Here is a 21062-nt window from a genome sequence, read left to right on the forward strand (position 1 = left end):
TCCCCACAGGACTTCCCGAGGGACACGGTCAAAATCCTCTCTCCAAGTCCACAAAGCACATGTAGACTGGTTGGGCAAACTCCCATGCACCCTCAAGGACCCTGCCGAGAGTATAGAGCTGGTCCACAGTTCCACGACCAGGACGAAAACCACACTGTTCCTCCTGAATCCGAGGTTGGACTATCCGGCGTAGCCTCCTCTCCAGTACACCTGAATAGACCTTACCGGGAAGGCTGAGGAGTGTGATCCCACGATAGTTAGAACACACCCTCCGGTTCCCCTTCTTAAAGAGAGGAACCACCACCCCGGTCTGCCAATCCAGAGGTACCGCCCCCGATGTCCACGAGATGCTGCAGAGTCTTGTCAACCAAGACAGCCCCACAGGCTGCAACATTCCACCTAATATTACTGTGCCACTCGCATCCCCAGGAAATAAAATGTATAAATGCAAAATAAAATAGTTTTTATCAAGCAAACAATCCTACACATTGAAAAAATAACACGTAAAACACTTCCTTGTGGTCTACATAGCATGTGGTCTAACTTTCTGCATGGACCATCTTCAAGCCACTTTCTGACCGTCTCTCCTGGAGGTGGGAATGTACCTTGACACAGTACTGTACATTACTGTATCACATGACCGTGTATTAGTCACTCAACACTCCTGGTACTTCAACTCCTTTTACTCAAAATGAGCAATATTTGCTGTTAAAAACCTTGTGCAAAATACAATTAAAGGGGAACATTATCACAATTTCAGAAGGGTTAAAACCATTAAAAATCAGTTCCTAGTAGCTTATTATATGTTTCAAAGTTTTTTTCAAAATTTTACCCATCACGCAATATCCCTAAAAAAAGCTTCAAAGTGCCTGATTTTAACCACCCGTCCATTTTCCTGTGACGTCACATAGTGAAGCCAACACAAACAAACATGGCGGAAAGAACAGCGAGCTATAGCGACATTAGCTCGGATTCAGACTCGGATTTCAGCGGCTTAAGCGATTCAACAGATTACCGTATTTTCCGCACTATTAGCCGCACCTAAAAACCACAAATTTACTCAAAAGCTGACAGTGCGGCTTATAACCCGCTGCGCTTTATATATGGATTAATATTAAGATTCATTTTCATAAAGTTTAGGTCTTGCAACTACGGTAAACAGCCGCCATCTTTTTTCCCCGTAGAAGAGGAAGCGCTTCTTCTTCTACTGTAAGCAACCACCCGCCCCCGTAGAAGAAGAAGAAGCGCGCGGATATTACGTTTCATTTCCTTTGTGTGTTTACATCTGTAAAGACCACAAAATGGCTCCTACTAAGCGACAGGTTTCCGGTTCATGAAAAGACGCAATCTCTCCATCCGCACACGGACTACTATTTCACAGCAACTGCCTAAAGACTTTCAAGAAAAGCTGGCTACTTTCCGTGCATATTGTAAAAACAAGATAGCTGAAAAAAAAGATCCGGCCAGAGAACATTATCAACATGGACGAGGTTCCACTGACTTTTGATATTCCTGTGAACCGCACTGTGGATACAACGGGAGCACGTACGGTGAATATTCGCACCACAGGGAATGAGAAGTCATCCTTCACTGTGGTTCTAGCTTGCCATGCTAATGGCCAGAAACTTCCACCCATGGTGATATTCAAAAGGAAGACCTTGCCAAAAGAGACCTTTCCAGCCGGCGTCATCATAAAAGCTAACTCGAAGGGATGGATGGATGAAGAAAAGATGAGCGAGTGGTTAAGGTAAGTTTACGCGAAGAGGCCGGGTGGCTTTTTTCACGCAGCTCCGTCCATGTTGATATACGACTCCATGCGCGCCCACATCACGCTGGTTTTTAATATATTATTAAAGTTTGACTGACCTATCTGACTGTTTTTTTGACATTCCTTTAGCGCAGTTAGATGCGGCTTATAACACGGGGCGGCTTATAGGTGGACAAAGTTTTGAAATATGCCGTTCATTGAAGGCGCGGCTTATAACCCAGGGCGGCTTATGGTGCGGAAAATACGGTACATCCCGGATGCAACACTGCCCTTAACATTTTGGCAGATAATTACAATTCACACGCTCAACACTTTTGCCTATCCCCGTCGTGTTGAAATCAGGGATTTATGCTGCCGATTCCGATACTCCATGAGTGAGATTGGCCAATACCAGTATTGATACCAATCACTCACACGTATTTTCCGCACTATAAGGCGCACCTAAAAACCACAAATTTTCTCAGAAGCTGACAGTGCGCCTTATAACCCGGTGCGCTTTATATATGGATTAATATTAAGATTCATTTTCATAAAGTTTCGGTCTCGCAACTACGGTAAACAGCCGCCATCTTTTTTCCCCGTAGAAGAGGAAGTGCTTCTTCTTCTACGCAAGCAACCGCCAAGGTAAGCACCCGCCCCCATAGAACAGGAAGCGCTTCTTCTTCTACTGTAAGCAATCACCCGCCCGCGTAGAAGAAGAAGAAGCGCGCGGATATTACCATACGTTTCATTTCCTTTGTGTGTTTACATCTGTAAAGACCACAAAATGGCTCCTACTAAGCGACAGGGTTCCACTGACTTTTGATATTCCTGTGAACCGCACTGTGGATACAACGGGAGCACGTACGGTGAATATTCGCACCACAGGGAATGAGAAGTCATCCTTCACTGTGGTTCTAGCTTGCCATGCTAATGGCCAGAAACTTCCACCCATGGTGATATTCAAAAGGAAGACCTTGCCAAAAGAGACCTTTCCAGCCGGCGTCATCATAAAAGCTAACTCGAAGGGATGGATGGATGAAGAAAAGATGAGCGAGTGGTTAAGGGAAGTTTAAGTTTACGCGAAGAGGCCGGGTGGCTTTTTTCACGCAGCTCCGTCCATGTTGATATACGACTCCATGCGCGCCCACATCACGCTGGCTTTTAATATATTATTAAAGTTTGACTGACCTATCTGACTGTTTTTTTGACATTCCCTTTAGCGCAGTTAGATGCGGCTTATAACACGGGGCGGCTTATAGGTGGACAACGTTTTGAAATATGCCGTTCATTGAAGGCGCGGCTTATAACCCGGGGCGGCTTATGGTGCGGAAAATACGGCACGCATGTATTGAAACGGATGGTTGTAGTGTGGAGGCAGGTAGCGAAAACCAAATTGAAGAAGAAACTGAAGCTATTGAGCCATATCGGTTTGAACCGTATGCAAGCGAAACCAGACGAAAACGACACGGGAGAAAGCGAGGACGAATTCGGCGATCGCCTTCTAACCAACGATTGGTATGTGTTTGTTTGGCATTAAAGGAAACTTAACAACTATGAACTAGGTTTACAGCATATGAAATACATTTGGCAACAACATGCACTTTGAGAGTGCAGACAGCCCAGTTTTCATCAATTAATATATTCTGTAGACATACCCTCATCCGCGCTCTTTTCCTGAAAGCTGATCTGTCCAGTTTTGGAGTTGATGTCAGCAGGCCAGGGAAGCTAGGGTCGATAGGGGGTTTAGCTCGCTCGTCTGCGGGAACAAACTGCCGCCATTGCTTGCCGTGCTACCGAGGGTCCTTTGTCCCTGAATTGCCCACACACTCCGGCAGATTCAATGGGGGTCTGGCGGCAGATTTCTTTGACTTTATCGTTGGAAATGCATCTGCTTTGAGTGTCGCAGGATATCCACACATTCTTGCCATCTCTGTCGTAGCATAGCTTTCGTCGGTAAAGTGTGCGGAACAAATTTCTTGCCACTTTGGCATCTTTGGGCCACTGGTGCAACTTTGAATCCGTCCCCGTTCGTGTTGTTACACCCTCCGACAACACGATGTCTCCAAGGTACGGAAAACAGTCGAAAAAAACGGAAAATAACAGAGCTGATTTGACTCGGTGTTTGAGAAAATGGCGGATTGCTTCCCGATGTGACGTCACAACGAATATTAGAAAGGCGTTTAATTCGCCAAAATTCACCCATTTAGAGTTCGGAAATCGGTTAAAAAAATATATGGTCTTTTTTTCTGCAACATCAAGGTATATATTGACGCTTACATAGGTCTGGTGATAATGTTCCCCTTTAAAGAGAGGGGCTACAACCAGAGGTGGGACCAAGTCATTGTTTTGCAAGTCAACAAGTAAGTCTCAAGTCTTTGCCCTCAAGTCTGAGTCAAGTCCCGAGTCAAGTCCAAAGTCAAGACTGGAAAGTCTCAAGTCAAGTCCTAAGTCCTGCGTTTTGAGTTTCGAGTCCTTTCAAGTCCTTTTCACCACAGACTAATATATTAACACAGATTGTGTATGCTTTTCAAACGCTGTATTTATTTATTAAAACAAGTGCATTTTAAATTGCAGGAAAGAAAATTGTGCTGACATTGCACTTTATAATAGCACTATTAACCAGTCATTTTAAACATTAACTCATTCCTTTACAGAACAAACACATTGAAAAATAAAGTGCAAATGTACTTATTTGTACAAAAGTGTTAACATTGAAAAAAACATGACATATACGTGAACATAACAAAAAAGTTGTACTTTTTATATGTCAGGGCCCTATGCTGCAAAAGACCAAATTAGCCAAGAGTCTGTCAGTCATTTGTGCACGATGGGGGGCGTAGTATGATGCCACCATGGCTGAAAACTCGCTCCACTGGAGCACTGGAGGCAGGCACTGCCAAGACTCTCATGGCCACTCGGAACAGTGAAGGAAGAGTCTTCATGTTCAATGCCCAGAACAAAAGGGGGGAGAGAGTTGTTTTGGGTTGGTGCACTACTTGTAAGTGTATCTTGTGTTTTTTATGTTGATTTAATTAAAAAAAGAAAAAATATATATATATATTTCTTGTGCGGCCCGATACCAATCGATCCACGGACCAGTACCGGGCCGCGGCCCGGTGGTTGGGGACCACTGAGGTAAACAACCAACAGTATGTCAGAAAGCTAGCTAAAACGGTACACATATTCATAATATAGTATACATTTTAACTGACCTTTATTTGACTATTTTTGTCTTTTTTTAGGTGGCTAAAATACGCGGTGCTGCTGACCGCCGTCTAACGTTACGTGTGATATATTGACTAACGTAACCCTGCTTAAAAAAAAAATCACTGAACAAAAAGTATGAATAAGGTAGTGAACTGCAACGGATTCCCGTGTTTGCAATAACGTTATAACGTTAGCAGTGAGTTTACAGCCTCACTGATTTAACGACACAGCAAATAAAAGTCACGTTACTTAGCCAATAAACGTTATCTTACATTCAAAACTTACCGTTCTTTGTGCAACTTCAAATGCCGGACGAAGTTGGAAGTTGTTGCCTCTCTGTCAGTAATTTTCGAACCGCATGTGTTGCATACTGCAAACCGTTTTGTGTTGTGAAAACTCGCTCCACTGGAGCACTGGAGGCAGGCACTGCCAAGACTCTCATGGCCACTCGGAACAGTGAAGGAAGAGTCTTCATGTTCAATGCCCAGAACAAAAGGGGGGAGAGAGTTGTTTTGGGTTGGTGCACTACTTGTAAGTGTATCTTGTGTTTTTTATGTTGATTTAATTAAAAAAAGAAAAAATATGTATATATATTTCTTGTGCGGCCCGATACCAATCGATCCACGGACCAGTACCGGGCCGCGGCCCGGTGGTTGGGGACCACTGAGGTAAACAACCAACAGTATGTCAGAAAGCTAGCTAAAACGGTACACATATTCATAATATAGTATACATTTTAACTGACCTTTATTTGACTATTTTTGTCTTTTTTTAGGTGGCTAAAATACGCGGTGCTGCTGACCGCCGTCTAACGTTACGTGTGATATATTGACTAACGTAACCCTGCTTAAAAAAAAATCACTGAACAAAAAGTATGAATAAGGTAGTGAACTGCAACAGATTCCCGTGTTTGCAATAACGTTAGCAGTGAGTTTACAGCCTCACTGATTTAACTACACAGCAAATAAAAGTCACGTTACTTAGCCAATAAACGTTATCTTACATTCAAAACTTACCGTTCTTTGTGCAACTTCAAATGCCGGACGAAGTTGGAAGTTGTTGCCTCTCCATCAGTCATTTTCGAACCGCATGTGTTGCATACTGCAAACCGTTTTGTGTTGACCACCTCGTAATTTTTATACCCAAACAAAATTATTTTAGGTATCATTTTTCGTGTGGTTTGGACATGTCTTCTTCGTTGGTTGTCCTGCAATTTGATTGGATGAATGCTGTGTGATGAAAACAAAGTAGATCTAATTTGATTGGCTGTTGTACTGAGAGCACACCAGCTGACACACGCAACGCCTGATAGACAAGTACACGACGAAAAATACGGAGCGCTCCCGAATAACTTTTTCATCTTTGGGTTTTGGGGAAAGTAGCAAGTCATGTCAATTCAAAAGGCTCAAGTCCAAGTGAAGTCGCAAGTCATTGATGTTAAAGTCGAAGTCGAGTTGCAAGTCTTTTTACATTTTGTCAAGTCGAGTCTAAAGTCATCAAATTCATGACTCGAGTCTGACTCGAGTCCAAGTCATGTGACTCGAGTCCACACCTCTGGCTACAACACATTTGAAATAGTTCCATGTGTGTATTATTAGATTTACAGTCAGAAAGAAGGACTGAAGGTTAAGTTTAGAGAGAAATGCACCAAGGAAACGGCACACATTTGGTGGAATGGCCCTCGCTTTTTCTTTGGCTTTTGGAAAAAGCATCCGAATGAGAACTTTGACAATGTGGTGGAAACTCATGCCTGACTGGGAGTTAGTATCTTCCTAAAGAAGCACTCAACGTTCTTCCAGGTCTGATCCCAAGTCCTATTTCTACAAGTCGTAATTAATGATCTCTGACCTTTTCCGAGTTGTGGTTGAGCATCTTCACGTCCAGCAGGGACTTGATGGTCTTCTGCAGCTCCTTCTCGTTCATCTGGGTACCGTCCTGCAGCTCCTTGTACGAGGCCATCAGGCTGTTGTTGAAGGTGAGGAGCACCGCCATCTGGTAGGTGGACACCATGGCCACGTAGGGCTTGGACAAGTAGTTCATCTTGACTTCACCTTTGGCACACAAATGGCACATACACTTTGCATTATTAAGGGTATAACTGCAGATAAATGGGACATACAGTCGTGCTCAGAAGTTGACGTACCCTGGGAGAATTGATGACTTCTTGGCCATTCTTCAGAGAATATGAATGATAACACAAAAACCTTTCTTCCACTCATGCTTAATGCTTGTGTGAAGATATTTATTGGCAAACAACAGTGTTTACTCTTTTTAAATCAAAATGACAAAAGAAAGTACCCAAATGACCCTGATCAAAAAGTTGACATACCCCAGTGACTTTGATCTGATACATACTTGCCAACCCTCCCGGATTTTCCGGGAGACTCCCGAAATTCAGCGTCTCTCCCGAAAACCTCCCGGGACAAATTTTCTCCCGAAATGGAGGGGGCGTGGCCTCCAGCTCCATGCGGACCTAAGTCCGCTTTCCCACAATATAAAGAACGTCTACAGTAAAGCAGTCCGTCTGCCGTAAACAGCAATGTTGTGACACTCTTAAACAGGACAATACTGCCATCTAGTGCATTTGATGAAAGCACTTTTGTGCGTGCCACACAGCAATGCATCATCAGAGAGGGTGTTCAGCATGGTTAGAAACATAGTGACAGAGAATAGAACAAGGATGGACAATTCAACCCTTAACTCAACAATGAGTAGATGAGTGTTATGTGTGTGTGTATGTGTAAATAAATGAACACTGAAATTCAAGAATTTCTTTTATTTATATATATATATATATATATATATGTATATGTGTATATATATATATATATATATATATATATATATATATATATATATATATATATATATATATATATATATATATAGCTAGAATTCACTGAAAGTCAATTATTTCTTATATATATATATATATATATATATATATATATATATATATATATATCCATCCATCCATTTTCTACCGCTTATTCCCTTCGGGGTCGCGGGGATATATATATATATATATATGTCTTAATAAGGTTATCCAAAAAATAGTGCTCGATACCGTAGTAGAGCGCAATATATGTATGTGTGGGGAAAAAATTCACAAGACTATTTCATCTCTACAGGCCTGTTTCATGAGGGGGGTACCCTCAATCGTCAGGAGATTTGACGATTCTCCTGACGATTGAGGGTACCCCCCTCATGAAACAGGCCTGTAGAGATGAAATAGTCTTGTGAATTTTTTCCCCACACATACATATATATATATATATATATATACATATATATATATATATATATATATATATATATATATATATATATATATATATATATATATATATATTAGAGATGCGCGGATAGGCAATTATTTCATCCGCAACCGCATCAGAAAGTCGTCAACCATCCGCAATCCACCCGATCTAACATTTGATCAGAACCGCATCCGCCCGCACCCGCCCGTTGTTATACATCTAATATAGACGATGCAAGGCATTAGTGAGGTTATAAAGCTTTTGCCTGTTAAAGAAAGGAGACTGATCCAATGCAGCACAGACATTCGCGTGCCACGCTGTCACGACCCAGACGCACACCAGTGCGCAATCATATGGGAGCCGCGCTGAGCGCACCTCCAAGCGCGTCTCGCTGCCGGCGACGGCCGGGTATATGGGCCCGACGCTCCAGCGCCATCCATTTTCAGGGCTAGTTGATTCGGCAGGTGGGTTGTTACACACTCCTTAGCGGGTTCCGACTTCCATGGCCACCGTCCTAGCTGCTGTCTATATCAACCAGGGTGAGCCCCACCCCTTTCGTGAGCGCACTGCGCGCGGAGTGACCCCTGTTACGCGCCCCCGGCAACAGGGGTGGCGGGCAGGTAAGCTGCGCGGGCGGAGCGCGCGGAGTGACCCCTGTTACGAGCCCCCGGCCACGGGGGTGGCGGGCAGGTAAGCTGCTTATCTGCTGCGTGTGACGCCGGCCGCGGCGAAGGCGGACGAGGCGGGGTGTCGGTGCGGTGCGGTGGTGACCCTGGACGTGCGTCGGGCCCTTCTCGCGGATCGCCTCAGCTACGGCTCCCGGTGGGGCCCTCTCGGGGGAAGGGGCCTCGGTCCCGGACCCCGGCGAGGCGTCCCTTCTCCGCTCCGTAAAAGTGTCCATCTCTTTTCTTTTTTTTTCTTCTGTTGTGGCATATGCTGCAGGTGCCTGCTCGTTTTTCGTATGTGGGTAACAACATTTAACTATGTATATATATTTCCCAATTGGTTTAACTGCCACCCGCCTGAATCTATTTAAAATCTAATTATTTCAACCACCCGACCCGACCCGACCCGCGGATAAAATCTAATTTTCTTTAATTTCATCCGCCCGATCCGCGGATAATCCGCGGACTCCGCGGTTGTGCCCGCAAACCGCGCATCTCTAATATGTATATATATATATATATGAAATACTTGACTTGGTGAATTCTAGCTGTAAATATACTCCTCCCCTCTTAACCACGCCCCCCGCAACCACCCCCCCCACCTCCCACCTCCCGAAATTGGAGGTCTCAAGGTTGGCAAGTATGATCTGATAACATGCACAAAAGTTGACACAAACAGGTTTGCATGGCTAATCAAGGTTCCAATCCTCACCTGTGACATGTTTGTTTGTAATGAATGTGTGTGCATATAAAAGGTCAGTGAGTTTCTGGGCTTCTGACACACCATTGCATCTTTCATCCAGTGCTGCACACATGTTTCTGGATTCTGAGTCATAATAATTGTCAAAGGATCTGCGAGAAACGGTCATTGAACTGCATAAAACAGGAAAGGGGTATAAAAAGATATCCAAGGAATTGAGAAGGCCAATCAGCAGCGTTCAAACGCTGATTAAGAAGTGGGAAATGAGGGATTCAGGTAGACCAGCAAAGATTTCAGCCACAACTGCCAGGAAAATTGTTCGAGATGCAAAGAAAAATCCACAAATAACGTCAGCTGAAATACAGGACTCTCTGAAAAATTGTGGTGTGGCTGTTTCAAGATGCACAATAAGGAGGCGCTTGAAGAAAAATGGGCTGCATGGTCGAGTCGCCAGAAGAAAGCAATTTCTGCGAAAATGTCAGAAAGTATCCTTCTTACATTACGCCAAAAAAACACAGAGACAAGCCTCAAAACTTCTGGAACAAAGTCATTTGGAGTGATTGAGACCAAAATTGAACTTTTTGGCCATTCGACCATGCAGCTTGATGATGAGGCTAAACATGTTACACAGTGAGTACAAAAAAGCAGAAGCTGACAGAGGACATGCTTAACGCTAAGCTACACTGCAAAAAGTGAAATGTAAATAAGATGAAATATGTCAAATAAGGGTGATATTTGCTTATTTTCTGTCTGATAAGATAATTATTCTCATTAAACAGATTTTATGTTAGAGTGTTTTACTTGTTTTAAGGGTTTTGGTCCTAAATGATCTCAGTACCGTATTTTCCGCACTATTAGCCGCACCTAAAAACCACAAATTTTCTCAAAAGCTGACAGTGCGCCTTTTAACCCGGTGCGCTTTATATATGGATAAATATTAAGATTCATTTTCATAAAGTTTCGATCTCGCAACTTCGGTAAACAGCCGCCATCTTTTTTCCCGGTAGAACAGGAAACGCTTCTTCTTCTACGCAAGCAACCGCCAAGGTAAGCACCCGCCCCCATAGAACAGGAAGCGCTTCTTCTTCTACTGTAAGCAACCACCCGCCCGCGTAGAAGAAGAAAAAAGCGCGCGGATATCACCGTACGTTTCATTTCCTTTGTGTGTTTACATCTGTAAAGACCACAAAATGGCTCCTACTAAGCGACCGGGATCCGGTTCATGAAAAGACGCAATCTCTCCATCCGCACACCGTCACACGGATTATTATTTCACAGCAACTGGAGCACGTACGGTGAATATTCGCACCACAGGGAATGAGAAGTCGTCCTTCACTGTGGTTCTAGCTTGCCATGCTAATGGCCAGAAACTTCCACCCATGGTGATATTCAAAAGGAAGACCTTGCCAAAAGAGACCTTTCCAGCCGGCGTCATCATAAAAGCTAACTCGAAGGGATGGATGAAGAAAAGATGAGCGAGTGGTTAAGGTAAGTTTAAGTTTACGCGAAGAGGCCGGGTGGCTTTTTTCACGCAGCTCCGTCCATGTTGATATACGACTCCATGCGCGCCCACATCACGCTGGTTTTTAATATATTATTAAAGTTTGACTGACCTATCTGACTGTTTTTTTGACATTCCTTTAGCGCAGTTAGATGCGGCTTACAACACCGGGCGGCTTATAGGTGGACAAAGTTTTGAAATATGCCGTTCATTGAAGGCGCGGCTTTTAACCCAGGGCGCCTTATGGTGCGGAAAATACGGTACACTGCAAAGAGTGAAATCTAAGTAAGGTGAAATATGTCAAATAAGGGTGATATTTGCTTATTTTCTGTCTGATAAGATAATTATTCTCATTAAGCAGATTTTATGTTAGAGTGTTTTTACTTGTTTTAAGGGTTTTGGTCCTAAATGATCTCAGTAATACCACCTTAACATTTGACAACCAAACAATTACACAAGGCGACTCGGTAAAGAATCTGGGTATTATCTTCCACCCAACTCTCTCGTTTGAGTCACACATTAAGAGTGTTACTAAAACGGCCTTCTTTCATCTCCGTAATATCGCCTAAAATTCGTTCTATTTTGTCCACTAGCGACGCTGAGATCATTATTCATGCGTTCGTTACGTCTCGTCTCGATTACTGTAACGTATTATTTTGGGGTCTCCCTATGTCTAGCATTAAAAGACTACAGTTGGTACAAAATGCGGCTGCTAGACTTTTGACAAGAACAAGAAAGTTTGATTATATTACGCCTATACTGTATATACCTTTATATACATATATACATATATATATACCTATACTGGCTCACCTGCACTGGCTTCCTGTGCACTTAAGATGTGACTTTAAGGTTTTACTACTTACGTATAAAACACTACACGGTCTAGCTCCGTCCTATCTTGTCGATTGTATTGTACCATATGTCCCGGGAAGAAATCTGCGTTCAAAGAACTCCGGCTTATTAGTGATTCCCAGAGCCCAAAAAAAGTCTGCGGGCTATAGAGCGTTTTCTATTGGGGCTCCAGTACTATGGAATGCCCTCCCGGTAACAATTAGAGATGCTACCTCAGTAGAAGCATTTAAGTCCCATCTTAAAACTCATTTGTATACTCTAGCCTTTAAATAGACCCAACTTTTTCGACCAGTTGATCTGCCGTTTCTTTTCCTTTCTCCTCTGCTCCCCTCTCCCTTGTGGAGGGGGAGACACACAGGTCCGGTGGCCATGGATGAAGTGCTGGCTGTCCAGAGTCGGGACCCGGGGTGGACCGCTCGCCTGTGCATCGGTTGGGAACATCTCTGCGCTACTGACCCGTCTCTACTCGGGATGGTTTCCTGCTGACCCCACTATGGACTGGACTCTTACTATTATGTTAGATCCACTATGGACTGGACTCTTACTATTATGTTGGATCCACTATGGAATGGACTCTCACTATTATGTTAGACCCACTATGGACTGAACTCTTACTATTATGTTAGATCCACTATGGACTGGACTCTTACTATTATGTTGGATCCACTATGGACTGGACTCTTACTATTATGTTAGATCCACTATGGACTGGACTCTTACTATTATGTTGGATCCACTATGGACTGGACTCTTACTATCATGTTAGATCCACTATGGACTGGACTCTTACTATTATGTTAGATCCACTATGGACTGGACTCTCACTATTATGTTAGATCCACTATGGACTGGACTCTTACTATTATGTTAGATCCACTATGGACTGGACTCTCACACTATTATGTTAGATCCACTATGGACTGGACTCTCACAATATTATGCTAGATCCACTATGGACTGGACTCTCACTATTATATTAGATCCCGTATGGACTGGACTCTCACTATTATGTTAGATCCACTATGGACTGGACTCTCACTATTATGTTAGATCCACTATGGACTGGACTCTCACACTATTATGTTAGATCCACTATGAACTGGACTCTCACACTATTATGTTGGATCCACTATGGACTGGACTCTCACAATATTATGTTAGATCCACTATGGACTGGACTCTCACTATTATATTAGATCCACTATGGACTGGACTCTCACTATTATGTTAGATCCACTATGGACTGGACTCTCACTATTATGTTAGATCCACTATGGACTGGACTCTCACACTATTATGTTAGATCCACTATGGACTGGACTCTCACAATATTATGTTAGATCCACTATGGACTGGACTCTCACTATTATGTTAGATCCACTATGGACTGGACTCTCACTATTATGTTAGATCCACTATGGACTGGACTCTCACACTATTATGTTAGATCCACTATGAACTGGACTCTCACAATATTATGTTAGATCCACTATGGACTGGACTCTTACTATTATGTTAGATCCACTATGGACTGGACTCTTACTATTATGTTGGATCCACTATGGACTGGACTCTCACTATCATGTTAGATCCACTATGGACTGGACTCTCACTATTATGTTAGATCCACTGTGGACTGGACTCTCACACTATTATGTTAGATCCACTATGGACTGGACTCTCACAATATTATGTTAGATCCACTATGGACTGGACTCTCACTATTATGTTAGATCCACTATGGACTGGACTCTCACTATTATGTTAGATCCACTATGGACTGGACTCTCACACTATTATGTTAGATCCACTATGGACTGGACTCTCACAATATTATGTTAGATCCACTATGGACTGGACTCTCACTATTATGTTAGATCCACTATGGACTGGACTCTCACAATATTATGTTAGATCCACTAAGGACTGGACTCTCACACTATTATGTTAGATCCACTATGGAATGGACTCTCACACTATTATGTTAGATCCACTATGAACTGGACTCTCACAATATTATGTTAGATCCGCTATGGACTGGACTCTTACTATTATGTTAGACCCACTATGGACTGAATTCTTACTATTATGTTAGATCCACTATGGACTGGACTCTTACTATTATGTTGGATCCACTATGGACTGGACTCTCACTATCATGTTAGATCCACTATGGACTGGACTCTTACTATTATGTTAGATCCACTATGGACTGGACTCTCACTATTATGTTAGATCCACTATGGACTGGACTCTTACTATTATGTTAAATCCACTATGGACTGGACTCTTACTATTATGTTAGATCCACTATGGAATGGACTCTCACTATTATGTTAGACCCACTATGGACTGGACTCTCACTATTATGTTAGATCCACTATGGACTGGACTCTTACTATTATGTTGGATCCACTATGGAATGGACTCTCACTATTATGTTAGACCCACTATGGACTGGACTCTTACTATTATGTTAGATCCACTATGGACTGGACTCTTACTATTATGTTGGATCCACTATGGACTAGACTCTCACTATTATGTTAGATCCACTATGGACTGGACTCTCACTATTATGTTTGATCCACTATGGACTGGACTCTCACTATTATGTTAGATCCACTATGGACTGGACTCTCACACTATTATGTTAGATCCACTATGAACTGGACTCTCACACTATTATGTTGGATCCACTATGGACTGGACTCTCACAATATTATGTTAGATCCACTATGGACTGGACTCTCACTATTATATTAGATCCACTATGGACTGGACTCTCACTATTATGTTAGATCCACTATGGACTGGACTCTCACTATTATGTTAGATCCACTATGGACTGGACTCTTACTATTATGTTAGATCCACTATGGACTGGACTCACACTATTATGTTGGATCCACTATGGAATGGACTCTCACTATTATGTTAGACCCACTATGGACTGGACTCTTACTATTATGTTAGATCCACTATGGACTGGACTCTCACTATCATGTTAGATCCACTATGGACTGGACTCTCACACTATTATGTTAGATCCACTATGGACTGGACTCTCACTATCATGTTAGATCCACTATGGACTGGACTCTTACTATTATGTTAGATCCACTATGGACTGGACTCACACTATTATGTTGGATCCACTATGGAATGGACTCTCACTATTATGTTAGACCCACTATGGACTGGACTCTTACTATTATGTTAGATCCACTATGGACTGGACTCTTACTATTATGTTGGACCCACTATGGACTGGACTCTTACTATTATGTTAGATCCACTATGGACTGGACTCTCACTATTATGTTAGATCCACTATGGACTGGACTCTTACTATTATGTTAGATCCACTATGGACTGGACTCTCACTATTATGTTAGATCCACTATGGACTGGACTCTCACACTATTATGTTAGATCCACTATGGACTGGACTCTCACTATTATATTAGATCCACTATGGACTGGACTCTCACTATTATGTTAGATCCACTATGGACTGGACTCTCACTATTATGTTAGATCCACTATGGACTGGACTCTCACTATTATGTTAGATCCACTATGGACTGGACTCTCACTATTATGTTAGATCCACTATGGACTGGACTCTCACTATCATGTTAGATCCACTATGGACTGGACTCTCACTATCATGTTAGATCCACTATGGACTGGACTCTCACTATTATGTTAGATCCACTATGGACTGGACTCTCACTATTATGTTAGATCCACTATGGACTGGACTCTTACTATTATGTTAGATCCACTATGGACTGGACTCTTACTATTATGTTGGATCCACTATGGAATGGACTCTCACTATTATGTTAGATCCACTATGGACTGGACTCTTACTATTATGTTAGATCCACTATGGACTGGACTCTCTCACTATCATGTTAGATCCACTATGGACTGGACTCTTACTATTATGTTGGATCCACTATGGAATTGACTCTCACTATTATGTTAGATCCACTATGGACTGGACTCTTACTATTATGTTGGATCCACTATGGACTGGACTCTCACTATTATGTTAGATCCACTATGGACTGGACTCTCACAATATTATGTTAGATCCACTATGGACTGGACTCTCACTATCATGTTAGATCCACTATGGACTGGACTCTTACTATTATGTTAGATCCACTATGGACTGGACTCACACTATTATGTTAGATCCACTATGGACTGGACTCACACTATTATGTTAGATCCACTATGGACTGGACTCTTACTATTATGTTAGATCCACTATGGACTGGACTCTTACTATTATGTTGGATCCACTATGGACTAGACTCTCACTATCATGTTAGATCCACTATGGACTGGACTCTTACTATTATGTTAGATCCACTATGGACTGGACTCTCACTATTATGTTAGATCCACTATGGACTGGACTCTTACTATTATGTTAGATCCACTATGGACTGGACTCTCACACTATTATGTTAGATCCACTATGGACTGGACTCTGAGATGTGATGACCTATATTGAGTAAAACATGCTCGAAACTATTTTTGTCCAAAACACACCCAGCAATGGCGCACAGGAAGGCGGGGAAGAAAAGGGGAAAAGGTGGCCAAAATGGTCAAAAGTCCCAATTTTGTCTAAAATACCTCCCCGGGTTCCAGTCTCACAAGTCCTGCACATAAAATCTTCTGTATGGCCGCACAAGTCCCGGGATGCAGAAAATGTCCAAAACGCACCCAGCAAAGTCCCACAGGAAGTGGGGGAGAAAAGTGAGAAAAGTCGGCAAAAGTCCCCAAAAATGTTCCAGTCCCACATGGAGTGCCACAAGTCTTAAGACCCGGGTGTGATTTTTGAACATTTTACCGACTTTTCTCACTTTTCTCCCCGCCTTCCCGTGGGACTTTGCTGGACGCGTTTTGGACATTTTGGGCATCCCGGCCGGCGGCGGGACTTGTGGGACTCGCACCTGGGTAGGTATTTTGAACATTTTTGGGACTTTTGCCAACTTTTCAAACTTTTATCCCCCGTCCCCGTGGGACTCGGTTGGGTGTGTTATGGACATTTTGGGCATCCCGGGACTTGCGCGGCGGCCATACATAAGATTTGATGTTAGAGTGTTTTACTTGTTTTAAGTGTTTTGGTCCTAAATCATACTTGCCAACCCTCCCGGATTTTCCGGGAGACTCCCGAAATTCAGCGCCTCTCCCGAAAACCTCCCGGGACAAATTTTCTCCCGAAAATCTCCCGAAATTCAGTGACGTGTTGACAGCCTGTTCACACGTCCGCTTTCCCACAATATAAACAGCTAATGATGGAGGGCGAGTTCTTGGTTTCTTATGTGGATTTATTGTTAGGCAGTTTCATTAACGTCCTCCCAGCGTGGTAACAACACACAACAACAGCAGTCAAGTTTTCGTCTGCCGTAAAGCAGTTCGTCTGCCGTAAACAGCAATGTTGTGACACTTTTAAACAGGACAATACTGCCATCTACTGTACATGCATATGTGACCCACCCATAATGTGTCACATTTTTGTGTTGATTTATTTATTTTATTTTGTGGTTTGAATTCGTTTTTGGAGCTGTCGTTCCACATTTATCAGTATTCACATTGTTAGTAGGGGGCAGTAGGGCGTTTCTTCCCAATTGAATGCTATCACCTGCAGACCGGAAGTGTCTTGTCATTCTGATGAGCGCGACCAGTCTGTGAACAATTGAAATGTCCTGTGTGCTTTTTCTTCCTGTATAACAGGTTAGTTTTGGTGAATCAACTCACTGAATAATATCCATGTCATCTTTATAAGTTTAAGTACACATTCTGATGGTGGAGCCTAACTCTAAAGTGTTTGTGAGTTGTAGTTTGTATTTGTGAACGAATCCAGTGCACAGCTGCAGTAATCAATACAAAAAGGCGACGTGAGTACCAATGTTTATGTAGGAACTTCTGATCCTAATTCAGACTCCCAAATTAGAGCTCCCGTTTTCTTATTGATTTTATAATGTATATTCATATAATGTGTGTGTTCTGAAATAGTGACAGAGAATAGAACAAGGATGGACAATTCAACCCTTAACTCAACAATGAGTAGATGAGTGTTATGTGTGTGTATATGTGTAAATAAATGAACACTGAAATTCAAGTATTTCTTTTATTTATTTATACATATATATATATATATATATATATATATATATATATATATATATATATATATGTAATAAAAAAATATATATATAGCTAGAATTCACTGAAAGTCAAGTATTTCTTATATATATATATATATATCTTAACCACGCCCCCGCCCCACCCCCGACCACGCCCCACCCCCCGAAATCGGAGGTCTCAAGGTTGGCAAGTATGTCCTAAATGATCTCAGTAAGATATTACAGCTTGTTGCTGAGATTTGATGACCTATATTGAGTAAAACATGCTTGAAACTAGAATATCAAGTGTTGCAAAGCTGTGTCATCAACACTCACAAGTATAAAACTACTTTTTTTTAAAGTAATAATTTCTTATTTCAAGCATGAAAAAAAAAAAGCATGACTTTGACACAATTGTGTCTCATATTAAAACAGATGACAGCCAAAAGGACTTTGCTGTTTTATTTACAATGAAACAATAGAAAATACGTACTCATATAGTAGTACACTTGTTATTAGTGAGAATATACTTATTTTAAGGTATTTTTGGGTTCATTGAGGTTAGCTAATTTGACTTGTTTTGGAAAGTCTTGACAAGCCAAATTTTCTTGTTCTATTGGCAGATAATTTTGCTTAGTTCAAATAAAATACTCCTAATTTTTGTATTTTTGTTTCTTGTTTTTGAACACTGACTTTTTGCAGTGTGGCAACACAAGAAACAAGTGCTTTATAAACTTTAAGAGGTCTCAATGGAACCACATTACAGCAGAAAGTAACCTGATTGATACTAGAGTGATTCGATCGATATTTTCACAAAAGGTTTTTGTTCATGTTTACAAATTCAGGGAACAATTCCCTGGACACAGGAGGACTTTGAGGGCATAAATGAGTAATAGAGAGTAGTTTTTGTTTGTTATTGTGTACCATTGACTTTCTTTTGCTCAAACAATTGTCCATCCATCCATCCATCTTCTTCCGCTTATCCGAGGTCGGGTCGCGGGGGCAGCAGCCTAAGCAGGGAAGCCCAGACTTTCCTCTCCCCAGCCACTTCATCCAGCTCCTCCCGGGGGATCCCGAGGCGTTCCCAGGCCAGCCGGGAGCCATAGTCTTCCCAACGTGTCCTGGGTCTTCCCCGTGGCCTCCTACCGGTTGGACGTGCCCTAAACACCTCCCTAGGGAGGCATTCGGGTGGCATCCTGACCAGATGCCCGAACCACCTCATCTGGCTCCTCTAGATGTGGAGGAGCAGCGGCTTTAATTTGAGCTCCCCCCGGATGACAGAGCTTCTCACCCTATCTCTAAGGGAGAGACCCGCCACCCGGCGGAGGAAACTCATTTCGGCCGCTTGTACCCGTGATCTTGTCCTTTCGGTCATAACCCAAAGCTCATGACCATAGGTGAGGATGGGAACGTAGATCGACCGGTAAATTGAGAGCTTTGCCTTCCGGCTCAGCTCCTTCTTCACCACAACGGATCGATACAGCGTCCGCGTTACTGAAGACGCCGCACCGATCCGCCTGTCGATCTCACGATCCACTCTTCCCCCACTCGTGAACAAGACTCCTAGGTACTTGAACTCCTCTACTTGGGGAAAGATCTCCTCCCCAACCCGGAGATGGCACTCCACCCTTTTCCGGGCGATAACCATGGACTCGGACTTGGAGGTGCTGATTCTCATCCCAGTCGCTTCACACTCGGCTGCGAACCGATCCAGCGAGAGCTGAAGATCCTGGCCAGATGAAGCCATCAGGACCACATCATCCGCAAAAAGCAGAGACCTAATCCTGCAGCCACCAAACCGGATCCCCTCAACGCCTTGACTGCGCCTAGAAATTCTGTCCATAAAAGTTATGAACAGAATCGGTGACAAAGGGCAGCCTTGGTGGAGTCCAACCCTCCCTGGAAACGTGTCCGACCTAGTGCCGGCAATGCGGACCAAGCTCTGGCACTGATCATACAGGGAGCGGACAGCCACAATCAGACAGTCCCCCCCCATACTCTCTGAGCACTCCCCACAGGACTTCCCGAGGCACACGGTCGAATGCCTTCTCCAAGTCCACAAAGCACATGTAGACTGGTTGGGCAAACTCCCATGCACCCTCAAGGACCCTGCCGAGAGTATAGAGCTGGTCCACAGTTCCACGACCAGGACGAAAACCACACTGTTCCTCTTGAATCCGAGGTTCGACTATCCGGCGTAGCCTCCTCTCCAGTACACCTGAATAGACCTTACCGGGAAGGCTGAGGAGTGTGATCCCACGATAGTTAGAACACACCCTCCGGTTCCCCTTCTTAAAGAGAGGAACCACCACCCCGGTCTGCCAATCCAGAGGTACCGCCCCCGATGTCCACGCGATACTGCAGAGTCTTGTCAACCAAGACAGCCCCACAGCATCCAGAGCCTTAAGGAACTCCGGGCGGATCTCATCCACCCCCGGGGCCTTGCCACCGAGGAGATTTTTAACTACCTCAGCAACCTCAGCCCCAGAAATAGAAGAGCCCGCCACAGATTCCCCAGGCACTGCTTCCACATAGGAAGACGTGTTGGTGGGATTGAGGAGGTCTTCGAAGTATTCCCTCCACCGATCCACAACATCCGCAGTCGAGGTCAGCAGAACACCATCCGCACCATACACGGTGTTGACAGTGCACTGCTTCCCCTTCCTGAGGCGGCGGATGGTGGTCCAGAATCGCTTCGAAGCCGTCCGGAAGTCGTTTTCCATGGCTTCCCCGAACTCCTCCCATGTCCGAGTTTTTGCCTTTGCGACCGCTGAAGCCGCACACCGTTTGGCCTGTCGGTAGCTGTCCGCTGCCTCCGGAGTCCTATGAGCCAAAAGAACCCGATAGGACTCCTTCTTCAGCTTGACGGCATCCCTCACCGCCGGTGTCCACCAACGGGTTCTAGGATTACCAACTACCTTGCGGCCACAATTGTAATAAAAGAAAATAAAGAAACTTGGGAAATTGTTGAA

The 21062-nt window shown here is 43.4% G+C and overlaps 1 protein-coding gene across 1 annotated transcript in view; it reads right to left on the reverse strand.

Moving 5' to 3' along the window:
* Positions 1 to 21062, reverse strand: part of cul2 (cullin 2) — an 87787-nt gene that overhangs the window by 5076 nt on the left and 61649 nt on the right. Inside the window, exon 18 of the mRNA XM_061964867.1 lies at positions 6806 to 7008. Coding sequence (XP_061820851.1) covers positions 6806 to 7008 — 203 coding nt within the window. The remainder of the gene's footprint in view (positions 1 to 6805; positions 7009 to 21062) is intronic.

Source organism: Nerophis lumbriciformis, linkage group LG07 (genome assembly GCF_033978685.3).
Source record: "Nerophis lumbriciformis linkage group LG07, RoL_Nlum_v2.1, whole genome shotgun sequence".
NCBI lineage: Eukaryota > Metazoa > Chordata > Actinopteri > Syngnathiformes > Syngnathidae > Nerophis > Nerophis lumbriciformis.